Genomic DNA, 17,732 nt, shown 5'->3' with positions numbered 1-17,732 from the left:
ATACTCTATCATAGTCCTGTTTGTACTTAAATCACCGAACACAGACCCTGTAACACAGATCCTGACTTCCGTTTCAAAATATAATCATATCACTCTTCTTCAGAGTCATTGAACACAATTAGGCTGTATTCTTAAATAACATTAAAGAGAATTGATTGAGCCACTTGACCGGGGTTTTCTGAAATCTTCCTCTTTGTCAGAGCAGCTCTGACTCAGCCGACAGCGTTCAGACAAACACAAGGGGAAGAGAAAATGGATGCAATTTCCTCCTTAATGTACAAGTGTTAATGTCGCTGCTAAAGAAGGTCGATCCCGGTCGAATACATAAAGAAAGAAGTCAGTTTTATCGTCCCATAAACGGTCCGTCTGTCCTCTAGCAGTTTGAGTTATAATACTCCTTTCTAGAAGAACGTACCCTTCGTGTTCCGGCACAGTATCCTCTTGAAGGCCTTCCTGAAATCATTGTTGAAGACTGTATATATGACCGGGTTGAGGCAGGAATTGCAGTAGCCAATCCAAAAGAAGAATTTAAACAAGGGGTTTGGGATGCTGCAGGCATCCGGACACACCGCCTGAAGGGAGTAAGTGAAGAAGAAGGGGAACCAGCAGATCACAAACACTCCCATCACTACTGCCAAGACAAAGGTGAACTTCTTCTCCCGGTTCATCATGGCCTTGCGGCGGGATATTGGCGTGCCCTGTTTCGTAGGTGTTTCCTCTGGAACCAGTTTGGTGCCAGATGATGTGGCCATAGTGTTTTTGTATCTGTGGGCCAGGTTCAGCACCTGAACTCTGAACCCTTTTCTTTGGGAAGACTCTTTCTCGTCACTCTTGCTCTTGTCTTCTTTGCTGTCGTCTCGGAGAGCCCCTTCCTCACCCACGTCCATTTCGGTGTCAGACCCAGAGCTGGAGGCGTTGTCAGGAAGCGATTCCTCCCTTTTGTTGTAATGTGTTTGGGACCCTTTGCGAGGAACAGCGGAGACGATCTGGCTGTCATGTTGTGGTAATGAGGGAGAGGAGCTGGATTTTTGGACAAGAGTGGTGGTTGAATCAGGAGGGTAGTGCTGAGTGTCCTGGCTCAAGGTATTGTCAGGGGGTTTTTGAGGTGATGACGGGGTGGAATCAGAGCCAGGCATTTTGATCCGGACTTTCTCTTTTTGGCTGGCAGTCCTCCCTACTTGATTCCCGTTCTGTTGCGACTGCTCAGATAACTTTGCCGGTGTCTCATTGCTTGCGAGGCTGGCATTTCCTCCTGCTGTCGCTTTATTCTTATGTCCTGGCGGATGGCGTGTATGCTTTTTAGCGATCTGATAAATCCTTGCATACACCAGAATCATTATCACACATGGGGCGAAGAATGAACCAATGGTTGAGTAGAGAATATACCAGCGCTCGCTGTTTAGTTCACACACCCCGTCACCTCCTTTGCTCTTGTCCAGGGTGAGAAGAGGAGGGAAAGAGATGACCGCAGAGATCAGCCACACCACGACAATGGATGCCTTGATGCGCAGGGGAGTGCGTTTGGTGCCGTAGGACACAGGCCTGGAGATCGACAGGTAGCGGTCCAGCGCTATTGCGCACAGATGCACAATGGAGGAGGTGCAAAACAGGACATCCAGCGCCAGATAGATTTCACACCAGATGGAGCTAAACGCCCAGTAGCCCTGCAGCTCGTTAGCCAGCGAGAAGGGAATAATGAGTGTTGCCACTAAAATATCTGCTGCAGCCATCGACACCAGGAAAAGATTCTGAGCCCCCTTCAGGGACCGGGACGTCAGGACGGCGATGATGACCAGGATGTTCCCGACTATGGTCATGATCATCATGGAGGTGATGGCGATGGCGAAGGCTGCGGTGGCTTGCGGCGTGTAAGGCGGAGTCTTGGCGATGCTCTGGTTGCAGGTCGGGCTGACTGAGACGAGGCTGATGTTCCTGTTGGGGAGTCCGGCGAGTTCGGTCAGGCAGGGTGGTTCTGGAGCAGCTGTCATGTTGGCGACCAGGGGAAACTTTATGTAAGGTCTTTTACAAGGTGAGAGACGGCTGAAGGGTGGATCTGCGGTAAACCATCGAGACACAGGATGTCCCCAGTAAAAGGAGGAGGTTTCGGTCAAGGTGAAGCCATTGGCCCTCGTGAGGAGGATCTACGAGACAGAGAGAGCTTCATGGTCAGGATAAGTGTTGGATCCATGTTACTTTGCATGCATCGTTTATTATAATTCTTATTTTGATTAGATCATAAGATTCAGGAGAGACAGCACACGTGCACAGTTAGTAGGTTTTCAAAGTTACGGTAGAACTCCCAGTGTGTGGGAACGATTTCAGTGCTTGTACTTCAGTAGTAGTTATTCTACTTTAGGTTAAGGTTGAACAGAACCAAAGCAACTGTTTTGTTTTGTTAAGCGTAGAGTCACAGTTTAGGCACCAAAACGATGTGGTACAGGTCAGGAAAAGATCGTGGTTTTGGCTTAAGCAATAATATATAGGCCCACTACATTTATATAAGAACAAGGACACAGAAACTGAGCAGATTTTTGTTGTTGGACATAATTCAGTCCATCATAATATACATAAATATGTAAATGGGAATATTTTTTAGCACTATTGTCACATATAAATCTGCAGGAGGTCTAGTCATGGTTGCAGCAGTGCAACATAAAATGATCTCTGTGTGAAGTTAGCATCAGGCTGAGCTCTGCTGGAGCTTTAATCTGCAGGTTAACACAAACATGAGCTTCATAAACTACCTCTTATGCCACGCTACGTTACGCTTTTGCTAGCTTATCCAAAGTGTGAATGAGAACGTGCATCAGACACAAAACACTCTGACGCAGTACAGCAGGATGTTTTTAGGGAGTTCTTGTTAGACACACAGACAAACTTTGAGTCTGTGGAACGTTGTGATCTACTGCCAGCAACGTTAGCATTGTAGCTAACCATTTAGTGCAGCTAAGAGCCCTTTTTTTAGGCTGTAATATAAAAATCTTAAAGCTCCGCTGGTTAAGATCAGGATAAGTTTATTTTCATTTGTATAAAATCACCTGAAAAAAGGAATTGTTTTGTTTTTGTTACATAAGAATGAGCCCGGAGTCGGCCATGTTGCACGCCATGTTTCTACAGCAGTTTGTTCCCTTAGTCGTTTTTGTTTGTTTTTGTTTTTCGCTTGGAAGTGAAGGCTAAAGGGGAGCAGTTATCTGAGGATTGCAGTCTCTTGCAGTCATCCTACACACTGCTCCTGTGAGGACAGAGGGTGTAGTCTGCGTTACAGCTGCTGATTTGAGATGTACAGTAAATAAACTTCTGTTTGGATGTTATATTCTGCAGAGTCAGACCAGTGACTGTGAGGCAGGGACAGGAGGACGTACAGACGGATGAACAGATCTTTGATTTTTCTTCAAATTAAAAACTTTCACTAAAGAGAAATGTTTGTTTTTACAAATTGTTCAGTTGATTTTCATGTTTTTTATGAATAACATGTCATATATTTTGTTGGTTATAAAAGTCTTTTTATCATTTGACTCTTTCTTTTGGACAGTAGGAGGTTTTGACTGCATAGCCTACTTCCTCGATTGCTGATTATTAGTCGATATATTCTTTAAATCAGTTTCCCAAACTGTAACAGACAATGTTCAGTTTGTATATCTGTTTATTTTAAAGAAAATAATAATAATGCATACATTTAATTTCGTCCAATGGTCTGATAGAAATATAAAAAAAAGAATTATCTCATGATGAAATCTTAAGATCACCTCAAACACAGACTTACTGGAAGATGCAGCTCTTCTCTCAGGTGCGTCAGTGTGTCATTCCGTGCCGACAACTTTAAAACTTTAATTTCTTCTTTCTGTCTTCTCAGAAATCTGCAGAATAAAGATGAAACTCTCCGGTGATGCAGCAACGACACGAGGCAGTGAGTCCACTCTGGATGCTTTGATCTCCCCTTAATGTTGGGTTAAAAAAAGCGAAGGTCAGGAATGAAGGAAACTGTTGAAAAAATAGATCCAGATTCGATCTGTGAAGATTAATAAAAAGATCGAGACCAAAGTTTTCTTTAAAAGTAGATCCCAATGAGTAAAAGCAGATAAATCCGCGTGTAGGGCTCCTCTTCACGTCCCGGTTTGATGCTCTCAGTCCGGACGCTGGAGACAGATCTGCGCACTGAGGGAGACGTGGAGGAACTGATGCGGATGTTACCGGATAAACGAGGACGCGCTTTTTACGCACAGCTTCTCCAAACGGAGACACTGAACGGTCCTCACCACGACGCTGCGCCTCATGATGTGGGAATCAGGTCAAAGGTGAAACACGCGTCTGTCAGTACATTTACTCACGTACTTTATAAATGTGATGCATTTCATTTCCATGCCACTTTCTGATTCTGCTCTCACATCGTGTAACTGACGCTTTAGTTACTCTATCAATTAAAAAAGATAGGAAGAGTTTATAGAATATGAGATTTGCTATAATTTAATAAGCAATTATTTTTATAACTGTTGAAGTCTTTATTTAAAAACGTGTCATGCTTCCAGCCCGTCAGGTGTGAAGGTTTGATCCTTTTCCTTTAATGATTTGAGTGTACAAAACAAGCCTCGTCAAGGTGTCACTAATGCTAACTGGAATATTACAACATTTGTTGTACTGTTAAAGCTTTATTGATTCTATTTACATACTTTTACTTGTAACAGAGTATTTTCAGGTTTCAGTACTTTGACTTCAGAAGCCTAAATGATCTGAATACTTCCTCAGCTCCTGTCAGGACTGTTCAGGACCTCCACCGTGACATAATGGATCACATAGACATTAAGGTTGTCGCAGAAATAAAGGATTTGTCTCTACAAGATGTTTCACCAAGTAGCATCAAAATCTAATTTAAAATATTCAAATAAAGGCAGCTGTTAGGATCTTTATTTTGTGATGCTGTGGACAAAGTGTGAGAGGGAATCCTTAAAAGTCTGTCTGTATCTAAAGTTGATCCAATCCAGTGTTACTTTGAAAAACCTGGACATCAGGTGATCTTGGACAGAACGTTGTTATCCAGATTAAACCTTCTGAACGACCGGGCCCAGAGCATCGACGTCTTCGCCTCTAAAGAGTCACAAACTAGTTTAACACCGAGTCCAGAGCGACGTCCACACAGCTCACAGATACCTACAGGACTGTCTGCTTGTAGAAACACTTCTTGTGTTGTAATGAATATTTAATCTAATGTAAATGTATTCACACCAGGAGCTTCTCTGTGGGTGGAAACACGCAGGAGAAACAAGATTGATGTTGTATTCAGTTTCTCTGCTTGTGTCTGCCCGTTAACATCACATTTACAATATAGAAGGAAAAGCACGAATGTTCCTGCTCCTACACGTATTCAAAGATCAGATATCTTCAATAAGCTTCATTTAGTTGTTTTCCTTTCAGATGTTCTCATCAACATGCTGATTGTGTAAATCCTCACGCTCTGTTCTTTCAGCCACAAACGTTCGTCTTTGATTCAGTCACAGAAATCAGATGTTTATTCAACATTTGTGACGTTAAAGTTCTCAAACTGTCTCCCAGCAGAGTTTTACACAGACGTCACTTTTATTATGTTTTAATCACTTTCATTAATAAACAGGTTCCACTGATGAACCTGACGTAGGCTTCATTACCGGGTTAAAGGTCAAGTTAAATGAGGAGTCGCTGCAGTGACACACAGTGACATTTGACTCTGTTGGTTCAAACAATTAAAGGGAAACTTTGTTGAGTAACAAACTCATCAGTTTAATGTTGGGACAAACAGACTCCACAGTGACTCCACGAACTCACCCTGACAGCTTCATAGTGTGAACACAGTGACTCACTGAGCTTTATGCAAAGCAGACACAAGTTATGCTCAATGTTTTTTACCCACAATGCACCAAGGAAATAGAGGACCTGCTCAGGTGAGAAACATTACAATGCATGAAAAAGTATGAAAAGTTAAAAGCAGCTTAGCTTCTCTGTTTCTGAAGCTCACTGGTGGAGAGAGTTTGATGTCGCTCTTTAAAGGATGTCTGACGTATTACATCACTTCCTGTTGATGTCACAGTTTTGTACACACAATATTAGAACAATTAGTGAGTAGAAGCAGATTCTCTACGTAAATACTATAATAGCACACAGGGAAAATACAATTAGGTAAATGATGATCAGAAGGTTGTTATGCACAAAGTGTTTGAAACGTGACTCAAATTTAGAACGAGACGATGAGACGAGGATTTATAAACTTTAATGTTTTGTTTTTACAGTAACCAGACTTTTATAGATTAAATATAAAACGAGTTATGATCATGTGACGTTCGGTGCTGCTGCGTCGTTATCTACAGAGAATAACCGGAAATGACTCGTTATCACAGGAAAACGGAGTGAAGTAAATGTATGGATGCATGTCCTCTTAGGGCTTCCGTAATATTCCACCTGTGTTTGCTCTCAACACTTTCAGAACTACATGTGAAATATATTCAGAAATAGAAAAACCACTTTTCCCTTTACAGGTTGTATTCGACTCAGCAGCTGCAGGTAGAAACGCTCGTTTCCACTGTCCTCAGGTGACTTCTTGTTCTGGTGCAACTAGTCACTTTTCTAAAAATTGCACACAAGTTAAATTGTGTCCCAGAACGAAGCTTTAATGAACGTTTCAGGACGCTGCTGCCTTGTATCATCACCTGATGACTAAATATTTACCTGCTGCTCCGTTTGTCAGTCAGGAAAATGATTCTGACATTTACTCTGACATGTGGCAGCAGACAGACGACAAACAGACAATCAGAGGAGAGACGGAGGGAGCGGTCGAACATATCGACACAATGAGGACAAAACCTGCAGAGTGCTGCTTATCTACACTGTACATCACTGTAAATATCACTTATATTATCATTTAAATAAATGCAACAATTAATGCTTTCATAGATGACTAAATTAAAGACAAATGTATCAACAGGATAAGGCTTGAAGCTGAGAATACTGCCTGATAGAAAACAAATCAATAAAGACAATCAGTCACATACATTTCTGTGTATGTATATATATTCTGTTTTTATTAATAAATACTTCAGTCTCAGTTTAAGCGTCTCTGCTGGTGATGTTGCTCCCTCCACTGGCAGCAGGTTGCTGCTGCAGTGTGGCTGCTGCAGCGGTGGTTGTAGTCGTGTGGTCTTCCTGTTTTTTGGCAGAATCTCTGATCCTGCTCCTGTACACATGCGAGTCCTCCTCTTTCTCTACGCCTCCGGTCTCCTTCTCCACCTCCTGTTTTGTGATGTCTGGTGGAGAGATGAGAGATAAGACGGGAGAGTTTAACAGAATTGTAAACTTTTTAAAGCTAGTGTGTACCGACGAGGGCAATCCCACTGAAACAAGCCGAGCAGTTTCCAGTAGAAACAAACGATGCCCCTGCAGGCCTGAAGCACCTCTGTTGTGTTGACTGGATTTACAGCGTTTTTCTTTTGCACGTTTTCTGGGTTTGTGTGTTTCTGACTTTGCTGCATGTTTTTTTTTCCTCCTCAGTAGAAGTGAGCAGAGTTTCCTCACCACAGCCGTAGAGGTGTCGGACTCTCTCGATGTCTCTCTCGGTCAGTTTGACTCTCTGTCCCATACCCTTCACATCACCGTTTGGTACGATGGTGGGCAGCCCGTTCACCGAGAAGAACCCACTGAGAGGAAGAACAACAGTCGGTGAACAGGAAAGAGATATGATTAACTTTATTTGACTCTTTACCTGCCGTAGTGCATGATGGAAGTGATGTCATAGGGGACACTGAAGGTTTCGCCTTTTCGCTTTTTAAAGTTTCTCTCCATCCCTGAAACACATCTGTTAGTTTGTTGTCACATTGATCTGAGCTGAACTTAAATCTCACTGTAACACCTGGATATAAAGAATATTTCATATTTAATATTTAAATCAGATCAGAGACCTTAAACACCTTGAGATGATGTAAACACATGAGCACAGACACACTACCTGACATGATGTTATGAGGAAGAACTGTGATGAACTGTTCCCGGTCCGTCCTCGTGTGTTCATGGTGGAAGCCCAGAGCATGAAGGAGCTCATGGACTATGTTACCCACAATGCACGGCGGCCCGATAAACACAGGCTGCTCTCCACCAATGAAGCCCACATACGACGCACAGCTAGAATACAGATACAAAATGTTTTAATGTCACCTTAACTCTTTTTTGACACCAGAAACAGCCATTACATTGTTCTCTTCAAAGCCACCAAACTCCATTGACAAAAACATCAATTTTACCTCCCACACACTCGCATTGCTGGTCTTGATCAGTTGTGATTTTCCTGTTTAGTGTTACACAGATATTTTGTTGGCTCTAAACCAGCCATTTAAAAACAAAGAAGTCACACAATAACACAAATAAACTTAAACCGTGGCACCAGCAACTCCAGTATTCTGTGAGCTTAAATCGCTGTTTTTATCAATGGAGTCTGGTGTGTTTGCAGAGAGCGATGTAACGTCTGTTTGTGGTTAAAACAATCATCTTCCTCTGTAACAAAAAGGTCTATCTCTGTAGGGATCCTTTCTGTCATGTTGTCACACACTTAGAATAACAACCTGAGCCTGTCAGTGGAAACAACAAGACGACCTTTGACCCATCAAGGATTATGTTGCAGCCATTACAGCCTGTTTCACTGCTACAGGATGAACACATCTACTGGAGTGAATAAAATAGGCCAAAATATGTTAAAGTAGGGCCCTGGTTTGTCATTGATGGTTAAAATGCTCCCTCACCCTTTGCTCTTTGTGAACAGCAGGTAGTTTGTCTCAGAGGTTCTCTTGTGGAACGACACACAGGTGTGGTCAGAAAGCATCGCCATCGCAGACAGGATGTCGTCTCTCCGGCTGGCTGGAAACAAACAGTCAAATTAAGATTCCAGTAAGTAAAGACACATACCTGTGAAATGGTGTCATTGATGTGAAATATTTACCTACCTATCTCTGGGCCGATGACGTACGGTATGTCATGTGTGGGCCACACACTCTCCACAGCGTTCCTGTCACTCTGGAGGGTCAAATAATACACAAGGGTGTCAGTTCAAAAGAAATGTCCACTGGGCTTCTGGGTTCTCAGTAACTATGCTGAGAACTGTGCAGGTTTGTTTAAGTCATTGCTCATTGTGTAATCCAACTGGTTAGTCAGTTTGATTTGTACAGCAGTTAATACATTAAGATTAGCTGGATTTACTCACTGACAACACCATGTCGCCCTCTGACAGAGCGTAGTCTCTGATCATCAGCTCTGTCAACAAAAAGTGATGAAAGATTATAAAACATTTACCCGTTGTTCAAGCTTTGTTCCCACCTGCAAATGTAATGCATGAAAGTATAAAATCCATGTTTGCGGGCTAAAATGACGTCACCATCTAAAGTCTCAGGGTTGGAATCCATATAATGTAACGCTCTGCTGAACCAGTCTTCCTGGAGATCTGTAAAAACACATCTTAACTTTAAAGAAACACATAAATCTAAATGAACATCAACATATCCTTCAGTCCAGACTTAAATCCGACTGAGCTGTACCTTTTTTAACTTCCCCTATCGGACCGCAGTCGCCTGAAACACAATAAAAGAGTTACATTAAATGTTTGCTTTCCCAGAGAGTGAAATGACAGTGTTGCATGCTGATTTCTCACCATTTTTAGTGTATTCAACAAACAGCAGTGCAGTGAGGAGCAGATGCAGCATGATCTCAGAGGTCAGCACAGACACACTAATGCTTGTTGTGTTAAGTAAAATCAGCTGTGAGCTGCTGCGGCCTCATTTATTCCTGAAGCTCAGAGGAGGACATGTTTACTGCATGTCAGAGGGAAATATACACTCCGATTTAACTCCAATATTTACATTTCACAGCTGTACTTACTTTGTAGATTCCCCAATTTTTAAAAAGTAAAATATGATGCTTTGATTTGATCACAAAATCAGGATTAATTTGTTAGTATTTATTTTATTCAACCTGTTGGTGCACACCGCGAAGCACCAGGTGGCAGTAAAGCGCCAGCAATGCCAACAATGATTAAGGCAGTAGAAGAAGAAGTATTACTTCCGGCAAAATATATACACATGGGCTGAAAACTTCTCAGGGTAATGCTGTTTATACATATATTAACATTTTAACGCTGTATGTTCTGAAGTAAAAGTTTAATTTTAATCGCAAACTATGTTCTGGTGTTGTGTTATCTCACTATCGGACTTGTTTCCATGAAAAACGAAGCTAACGTTGTTGCTTTTAGCTAGCTGCTACCTGACGTGCTAACAGACTTTTCATTAGAATAACGTCAACAAAGTTATTTCTATTTTATTTTCACTATAATTCATTTAAATGATATTTTAATAGCACTTCGATTAAGCAATCACAGACAGTTTAGTAATGTTTGACTCTTTTCGCTGTATTTAGTATCAACCGTTTGTTTTTCTTTTAGTTAGCTTCGAAGTAGCTTCCTGTTAAAGGTGGTAAAATTATATATAATTAAATTATTAAATTATAATTATATCGTATATTTTAACAGCTGCTGCTGCTCATACAGTTTATGAGAACAAGATGAAATAATGTTAGTGTGAGCTAGTTTTGAGTAGCCACACATCACTGTCATGGCAAGTTTTCATCTTCGGAAGAAGCTCTTTTAAGAGATGTACACTGGAGAATAAAATGCAGCTGAAGCTTTTATTTTGGTAAGCAAGCATTGCTGCCTGATTTAAATGGTGCTAAGGAGGTCACTGTGCTTGGTGACAAATAATGAAGAGCTGCGACTATTAGTAGGTTAGTTTAAAACTAGTATTTTATTTGCATATGTTTTTTTTTCTCATTTATGGCAGCAAAATGAATAAATGTGGGTTGTGGACAAACAAAGACATTTAAAGTTGCCGTGTTGCCGCTTTGGGAAACACTGATTTACATTTTTCGCTATTGTTTAAAAGTTAATTTCACCAAATACCTATAAATATTGATGGTTAAATAGATGATGAAAATAATTGTTATTTGTAGGGTTAAAATGATCATAACTATCCCAAAACAGTTTAATGAAAATTAGCCCAATCTGGAACCTACTGTGCTGTTGTCAGAGCTGTCACATCACTAACCCTTTCCTCATTGTGTGTTAAGTCTAAGTTTGGTTCTAGCTTACATTAGCTTTACCTTAAAAACACCTTTTTGTTTCTTCAGTTTCAGAGAGTTCAGTGCCATCATGACGAGGTGGGCACGAGCAAATAATGTACATAAACACAAGCCAGCAGAGGCCACTCCATGGAATCGACTAAAAGCAGGAGGAGGGGGTAGAGGAGGAGGAGGAGGAGGAGGAGGAGGAGGAAGGGGTCCACCAGGCAGATGGGGTGGACCTGCAGGTTTTAACCAAGGACCTCAGAGGGACCACCTGAGAGGGACTCAGCCCGGCGGATCAGGAGTGAAAAAACCCAACCGTAAGAAGAAGGACTATGACAACGAGGATGTGAATGGCTTCATGGAGTATCTCCAGCAGAGCGGACGGCCGCTGCCAAGAGGAGGGAAAGGAGGCAGGGAGGAGGAGAGGGAGATCAGGGAGGAGGTGGAGACCGCTCTTAAAAAAGACAGAAGAAGAGAGGACAGAAGGATAAAGAGGCAGAAAGACAAGAAGAGCAACATGGTGAGAGATTTCAAACCAGCCTGATATCCTCTCTGATCTCCTGTCTTTCCTCTAATTCCTCTCCTTTTGTCCTTCTCTCCTTGTTTCCTTCCCTCCCCTAGCTGTGTTTTAACTGCAGGAAGCCCGGCCATGGTCTGGCCGACTGTCCAGAGGCCGACAGAGACGAGGAGATGGGCCGAGGAATCTGCTACCGCTGCGGCTCCACCGAACACGAGATCCAGAAATGTAGAGCCAAAGTGGACCCGGCTCTGGGTGAGGACGACACACAGCTGATCTCATAAATAGACACATTTATTGCTGCTTTATTAATGCTTAAGTCTCCTCTGTTTCAGGTGATTACCCGTATGCTAAGTGCTTCATCTGTGGTCAGACGGGACACCTGTCCAAGGCCTGCCCAGATAATCCCAAAGGACTCTACGCACAAGGTACAAACTCCAACATTCACCACATGTTATTATAATAATTAATGTAACACCAGTTTGAATGATGGTTTTCTGTCTGTCTGCAGGAGGCTGCTGTCGTGTTTGTGGTTCAGTGGAACATTTTCAGAAGGACTGTCCGGAGCATCAGGCAGCAAGTGAGTCTGTCTCTCTTTTATTGTGAAGGGGCTCCATCCTGCCTAACAAAGGTTACAGGATCTGTTCACACCACAGAGTTCTTCTGGAACGACTTATTATCTTCCTGATTTATTAGTATGCCACATTATTTTTCTGTCCATAAAATACTTAAAAAGGAAAACCCGCCTCTTGTCTCGGGTTGTAGGTTTCCAGGTTGTGTTGACAGACGGGTTACAATTGGGTGTAGATTTTGCTTGATAGACGATCTGGCACTGGACAGGACTGATGGATGTATGTAAAGCTTGGGGCCAGGAGGAACAGTGACACTTTAGGGTGCTGGGAGATGACCTTCAAATACATGAGAAACCTGGGAAAAGAGGAGTGTCTGCAGGCGTTAGGGATGTGAATAGTTCTTCCTCTTATGTTAGTATGTAAAGCTTTCAGGCCACCATTGAAAGCCTCCTGAGCTACTGCTGCACAGTGTGCTTTAACAACTGCACAACAGAGGACAGCGGGTGGTGAAGGGGGAAGAGCGGGTGATTGGGACCACACTACCACCCCTCAGTGACACATGCACTGGTCGGCTTCGTAGGAAAGCCAGCTGTATCACAAAAGACCCCACCCACCCTGGACACTGCCTGTCCCCCCCCCGTCCCCCGGAATAAGATACTGGACAATCAAAACAAACATTCAGAAAGAGCTTCTTCACAGGTGGTAACATGTATCTTTACTTTCTCTCCTTCCAGCTAACTCGGTGACCGTCGCCTGGTTGTCCAACAACATGAGTGCAGACTACGAGGAAGTCCACGTTCCGGTGAAGAAAGCCAAACCCAAACAGACTAAAGTGGTGACGTTCTGATCTGAAGAGTTCTGCTGATTCATCCACAGATCAAACACGTTTCTCTGGACTCTAATGAACAGACTCATTAACATTCACGTGCAGTGTTTCTTTGTGTATATTTGATAAGGAGCCTTTAAATAAAGAGTTGCTTCTGTACATTTAAAGCCCGATTGTTGTTCTGTTGCTGGAACTAAACTTTTGACTACAGATTTGTTGTTCTCTGGCAGAAACACATCGTTTCCTTTGAAACCAACAAACTCGTCTCCGTTTCCCCTCCAAAGACTTTTTTTTCCAGAGCTTTAAAACTTTCGCTCAGACTCTTTTACAGATTAGCAGTTATTGAGGAAAACTGTTGGTGAAGTTGGTAAATGGCCCTCGAGTTGACTGAGAGATGCATCTTATTCATTCTCAACTCGGTTCATCCTCTGCGCCAACTCTCTGTTTTGCAGCTGTTTTAGAGCTTTACGTCATACTATGATCATCTGCAACGGGAATTTATAAGACACTGTTGAGTTGCATTATGGGACATGTAGTGTTTAGTGTTTGTGTAGTTTGAGTCAGGATATTTTAGCTTCTGCTGCTTCAATTTAAACCATAAAGATCTGAAAGACTGAATCAGAACCTTTGAACTGTTGAAGCTGAACCTTTAAGTTTGATCGTTTTTATTATGTTGAAACAGACTTTAACTCTCACAATGTGTCATTCAGTTTTTTCTGTCTGTCTTACAGAAAGCACTGAGCGTTGCCTTGTGGTTGAAAGATGGTGCTTTGACTTCCCTTGCCTTTATTGCAGCTGTAGAGTGCAGACTCAGCCACTCGGAGGCAGCACTGTCTCACTGAGTCTCTGTTGCAGGGTGTCATGCTGCTGCTCAGTTCCTGATGTGGGCAGAGTTGAGTACATCCTGGTGACACATGCATTAAAGAATAGGTAAAATAAGAAGTGCAGGTCCTGCCTTAAATATACCAACTATCATAACGGTTAAATGTGCAGGATCTAGCAATGTGTCTCAGCTGCAGCAGCAGAAGAAACTGATGTGATGGTGACTCTATAATTGGCGGTGACAGAATCCTTGGTGCAGAAAGAAGCAAAGACAAATAAACCTGTTAGTTTTTTATTTCACATTTAATATCCCTTGTTTTGACTTGTTCTTGCAGCCTGTTACTCCTCATGCTCTGCACAGGTTCTCTTCTGTGCCCTTTTACAGATCACTTCTCTGTATTTCCTCGAAAACTGTACATGTGTTGTTCTTGTTCTTCTGTTGTGTTTCACATGAACACCCGCTCACAGCGCGAACAGAAAACACATTTCTCACTTTAAAGGACGTTTAAGATAAACTTCTCTTTCATGGACGTTGGAGAATAATGTGAGAACAAAGTGCGTCTGTTCATGATTGTAACTGCAGGAGGAGAGCGGAGCCTGATGTGACCGATCAATACGTTTGTCAGCACCCCGACCTCATTAAAAGAATCCCCCCTTAAACAGAATGCGTCAGCAGCTACAGAGGAGCTAACACACTGCAGACGCACAGAGCAGGGACGCCTTTCAGCTTCTTTCAATGGAGAAGGAGCTTTTTGTTTTCCACGATACAGAGCAGCGATCCTCGTGTGTGTGTGTGTGTGTGTGTGTACACCCCCAGAGAGTGTTTAAAAGGGTCTTACATCACTGATGATGCAAAAGGTTTCTGGGAACTCCACAGCAGACAGAAGTGGTCCCTCAAAACACAACAAAACACTTTAACTGTCAAACTCATCAGACCTGGAGTAACGATTTCCAGATTACAATTTAGCCTGTTTAAAGGTATGTTAAGTAGGATTGTCCTAGAAAAATCATATATAATATATATTATATATGTATATATATATATTATATAAATAATAAATATATATTTAGAAATACAATATAATATAAATCATCACTTATGTATGTGTTGTACATGTACATGTGTGTTGGTGTGTGTGCAGACCCTTCCCTCTGCATCTATTCTGTTGTTTTGCTTTGCACAGGACGTTTTCAGGAGGGGCGCTGTCGTGGTTCCCTGAGCCAATCACAGCGTACAGGTGAGTGTGGTCCAAATTAGCAACTGGGCCTCATTAAGACCGGCGAACATGGAGAAAGAGCTTCTTTCTGTTGGACAGGTAGGTGCCTCAAACCAGGTACAAGCTAACTAGCGGTTAGCATGCTAGTGCAACGGTAACCGTTATGCTGTCAGTGTTAACTCGACGGGGTGGGCGTGTTCTCACACGAGAGAGTGAGAGTGAGCTTCTGGTGATGAAGAGCCCAGGAGGAGGAGGGGCCCAGTTTGAATGAGTTGTTGACAATATGCAAAGAAAAATCCTACATAGAAGGACAGTTATGATCTGTAATAAAGCAGCAATATTAAGTCAATTTTATCTTCATAGTACTGTAACAAAAATCAGAAATTTGCCTTAATGTGAACATCACAGGACACGGTCTGTCTGTCCTTCCTTCGAGCCTCATTCAGATATAGAAAAACAGCCCCCCCAAAAAATACACCAAACTTCATTCACAAAAACTGTAATTTAGATAACACAGGCTAAAGGAGTCGTTTGTCCACCTCTGCCCCGATCATTTTGTGTTATTGTGTGTTACTTAAATATTCTGTTGAATCTTAACTAAAAATTTAAAACACCAAAGTCACACAATAACAAAAAATATTTTCGGCTGGCGGCAGCGATAGAAGAGCAACTCTCTTGTTCTGAGAGTGAAAATTCCTGTTTTTGTCAATGGAGTCTGGTGTGTTTCAAAAAAGCGATTTAACGGCTGTTTTCTTGGTTCAGAAATAGTTTTTTTACAGAACAAGAATCTCTGTAGGGATCTAAACCTGATCAGTAAAATCACTCCCAGAGGGAAAGATTCATACACTTATTTTATGTTGGCTTTGTCGTATTATTTTGCTGCAGACCAGTTCTGTCATTTAACTTTAAGTAAGAATTTGAGGCACTTGTACTTTATGTGACTATTATGTGAGTTAAGTTTTGATTGGTCTACCACATGCGTCATACTTCATATCTTCGACTCTGTTTGTTCACCAGTAGCTCACATGCAGTAGATTTGTTTCCCTGTAGAGACCCCCTGTTTGGGTAAAAGTGAAGTATAAAGTAAATAAAATGTGGGGGACCCCTCCTGGAGGTCACCCTCAGAGGACCCCCTGCGTCTGGTTTCCACAGAGCCTGACGCGTTCTCATGGAGGCAGAGAGAAGTGTGCACGCTGCCAGCTCACTGAGGCTGATTACACAATTTACCCCGAAAGTTTTCATCCATGGGGGAGGGAGGGCTGTGTGTGTGTGTGTGTGTGTGTGTGTGTGTGTGTGTGTGTGCGCGCCTCATAACAAAGACACAGAGGGCTCATTCACTGATGTGTCCTGGATCTAATTTAGGAGGCTGAGCGGGCTCTTTCCTCAGACTATTGTCTTTCTGTCTTTAGATTGCAACATCCAGATTTTATCCTGATATACCCTCTGAGTATGTTGCATGTTATTCCACTGTGATAAGTATTTATTTGGATTTCTGGCTCAAGGACTCCCTCAGTTATAGCTGATATACTCGATTGGCAGCCGTAATGCTTTGCCAGCTAATGAGAGACATGCCGAGTGTGCTGCGTGAGCTGCCAGTAATGAGCAAACTGTAGCTGGTTTCCAATTCAGGGGCTGCAGCCTTCAAAGGACGTACTTGAAGACTGATTGCGTCACAGCAGCGCGTTGAAGGCTGCCACATTTCGAAGGCTCCTTGAGATGCGTCGTCCTTTCCCCGGGGCCAGACGTATCCCCTGTTTCGTTGCACGCCAATTCAAACGAGATGGCGGACTCTCAAGCGGCCGAGGAATACACTTTAAATGTAAAAGTTGTCGTTTTCAACTAATTCGATGCAAATGTAAAAAAAAAAAACGAAAAGAGCCCTGAAACTTAAAATCATCTTTAAAATAAGAGGTTTAGTTACACAACGTTAGTTATGTATGCTAGTTAGCCAGCTACCTACCTGTTGCTAGGCGACAGGAGCGGTGTTAATCCTCTGTAGACCGTCTCGTTTCAGTTCAGCATTATGCTGCGTTCAGATGGTTTCAGGCAGACGGACAACACCACGGCACGGGGAAAGTAAACAAACACTCCGACGAAAAGGCAGGATGGCATAACGAAACACGCGTGACGAGATGTTGCTATGGTGATGTTAAATAAACTATAATCGATATACATTTATTCCGTGTCGTGTTTTCTTGTTGTGATAGGGAGGTACGTCACATCCGGTTTTAAATTCCGTTGCGGGGGACGGCAGAAAGTTAAAACAGTTTTAACATTGCACGGCAATGCAGCCTGCCGTTACCGTTGCCAGCAATCTCTGCTGGCCTCACATTTTACCGTCCTGCTCTCCTCCACTAAATTAGACGTCTATCGTCTGCCTGAATCCATTTGAATGCAGCATTAGCGTCTACACTAGGGGTGGGACAAAATATCGATATCACAATATATCGTCGCCCCGACTGGAACGATACAATTATCATATCGCTGGCACCAAATATTGATATTTTAATTCTTTAAAGATTCACTGCTCTAAACAGATCTCCCCGTCAGTTTGAGTCAGCGCATCATAGTTTATCTCAATTTGAGTTCAAATCTGTGAAACTGACACCAAATGCAGTGAATAATACATTAATTATTTTTAGGGGCATTTTTGTATTCTT

At 42.4% G+C, this 17,732-nt stretch overlaps 3 protein-coding genes across 4 annotated transcripts; 1 reads left to right on the top strand and 2 right to left on the bottom strand.

Moving 5' to 3' along the window:
* Positions 1–401: 401 nt before the first annotated feature.
* LOC138602198 (alpha-2B adrenergic receptor) lies at positions 402–1,988 on the bottom strand. Its single transcript, XM_069673624.1, has one exon. It carries the CDS (start codon positions 1,986–1,988, stop codon positions 402–404), a length of 1,587 nt encoding a protein of 528 aa, XP_069529725.1.
* Positions 1,989–7,071: 5,083 nt separating this feature from the next.
* On the bottom strand, positions 7,072–9,223 carry LOC138602420 (zinc metalloproteinase nas-4). Its single transcript, XM_069673893.1, has 7 exons — positions 9,212–9,223; positions 8,951–9,024; positions 8,754–8,864; positions 7,967–8,139; positions 7,724–7,805; positions 7,537–7,658; positions 7,072–7,268 (listed from the first exon to the last, which is right to left on the bottom strand). The coding sequence occupies exons 1-7, from the start codon at positions 9,221–9,223 to the stop codon at positions 7,072–7,074; spliced, it is 771 nt and encodes a 256-aa protein (XP_069529994.1).
* zcchc9 (zinc finger, CCHC domain containing 9) lies at positions 8,596–13,200 on the top strand. Of its 2 annotated transcripts, none has more exons than XM_069673586.1 (6): positions 8,596–8,898; positions 11,182–11,638; positions 11,740–11,890; positions 11,971–12,063; positions 12,147–12,215; positions 12,942–13,200. In XM_069673586.1, exons 2-6 carry the CDS (start codon positions 11,204–11,206, stop codon positions 13,052–13,054), a joined length of 861 nt encoding a protein of 286 aa, XP_069529687.1. In that variant the 5' UTR covers positions 8,596–8,898; positions 11,182–11,203; the 3' UTR covers positions 13,055–13,200. The 2 variants fall into 2 exon arrangements, with proteins under 2 accessions (XP_069529687.1, XP_069529686.1); XM_069673585.1 differs by lacking the exon at positions 8,596–8,898 and adding an exon at positions 10,041–10,103.
* The last annotated feature ends 4,532 nt before the right edge of the window (positions 13,201–17,732 follow it).

Source organism: Semicossyphus pulcher, unplaced genomic scaffold (genome assembly GCF_022749685.1).
Source record: "Semicossyphus pulcher isolate SPU_LCO1_2020_fin unplaced genomic scaffold, fSemPul1.0.p SCAF_22, whole genome shotgun sequence".
NCBI lineage: Eukaryota > Metazoa > Chordata > Actinopteri > Labriformes > Labridae > Semicossyphus > Semicossyphus pulcher.
Note: the sequence above shows the minus strand (reverse complement) of the source record. Positions and strands in the feature narration are given on the sequence as shown.

Coding starts and splice junctions, on each gene's coding strand:
- LOC138602198 (XM_069673624.1), bottom strand. CDS start 1,988: ATGACAGCTGCTCCAGAACCACCCTGCCTGACCGAACTCGCCGGACTC.
- LOC138602420 (XM_069673893.1), bottom strand. Junction 7,806..7,966: donor TCCTCATAACATCATGTCAG/GTAGTGTGTCTG, acceptor GATGTGTTTCAG/GGATGGAGAGAAACTTTAAA. Junction 7,269..7,536: donor CCGACACCTCTACGGCTGTG/GTGAGGAAACTC, acceptor TCTCTCCACCAG/ACATCACAAAACAGGAGGTG.
- zcchc9 (XM_069673586.1), top strand. CDS start 11,204: ATGACGAGGTGGGCACGAGCAAATAATGTACATAAACACAAGCCAGCA. Junction 12,064..12,146: donor CAAAGGACTCTACGCACAAG/GTACAAACTCCA, acceptor GTCTGTCTGCAG/GAGGCTGCTGTCGTGTTTGT. Junction 12,216..12,941: donor TCCGGAGCATCAGGCAGCAA/GTGAGTCTGTCT, acceptor CTCTCCTTCCAG/CTAACTCGGTGACCGTCGCC.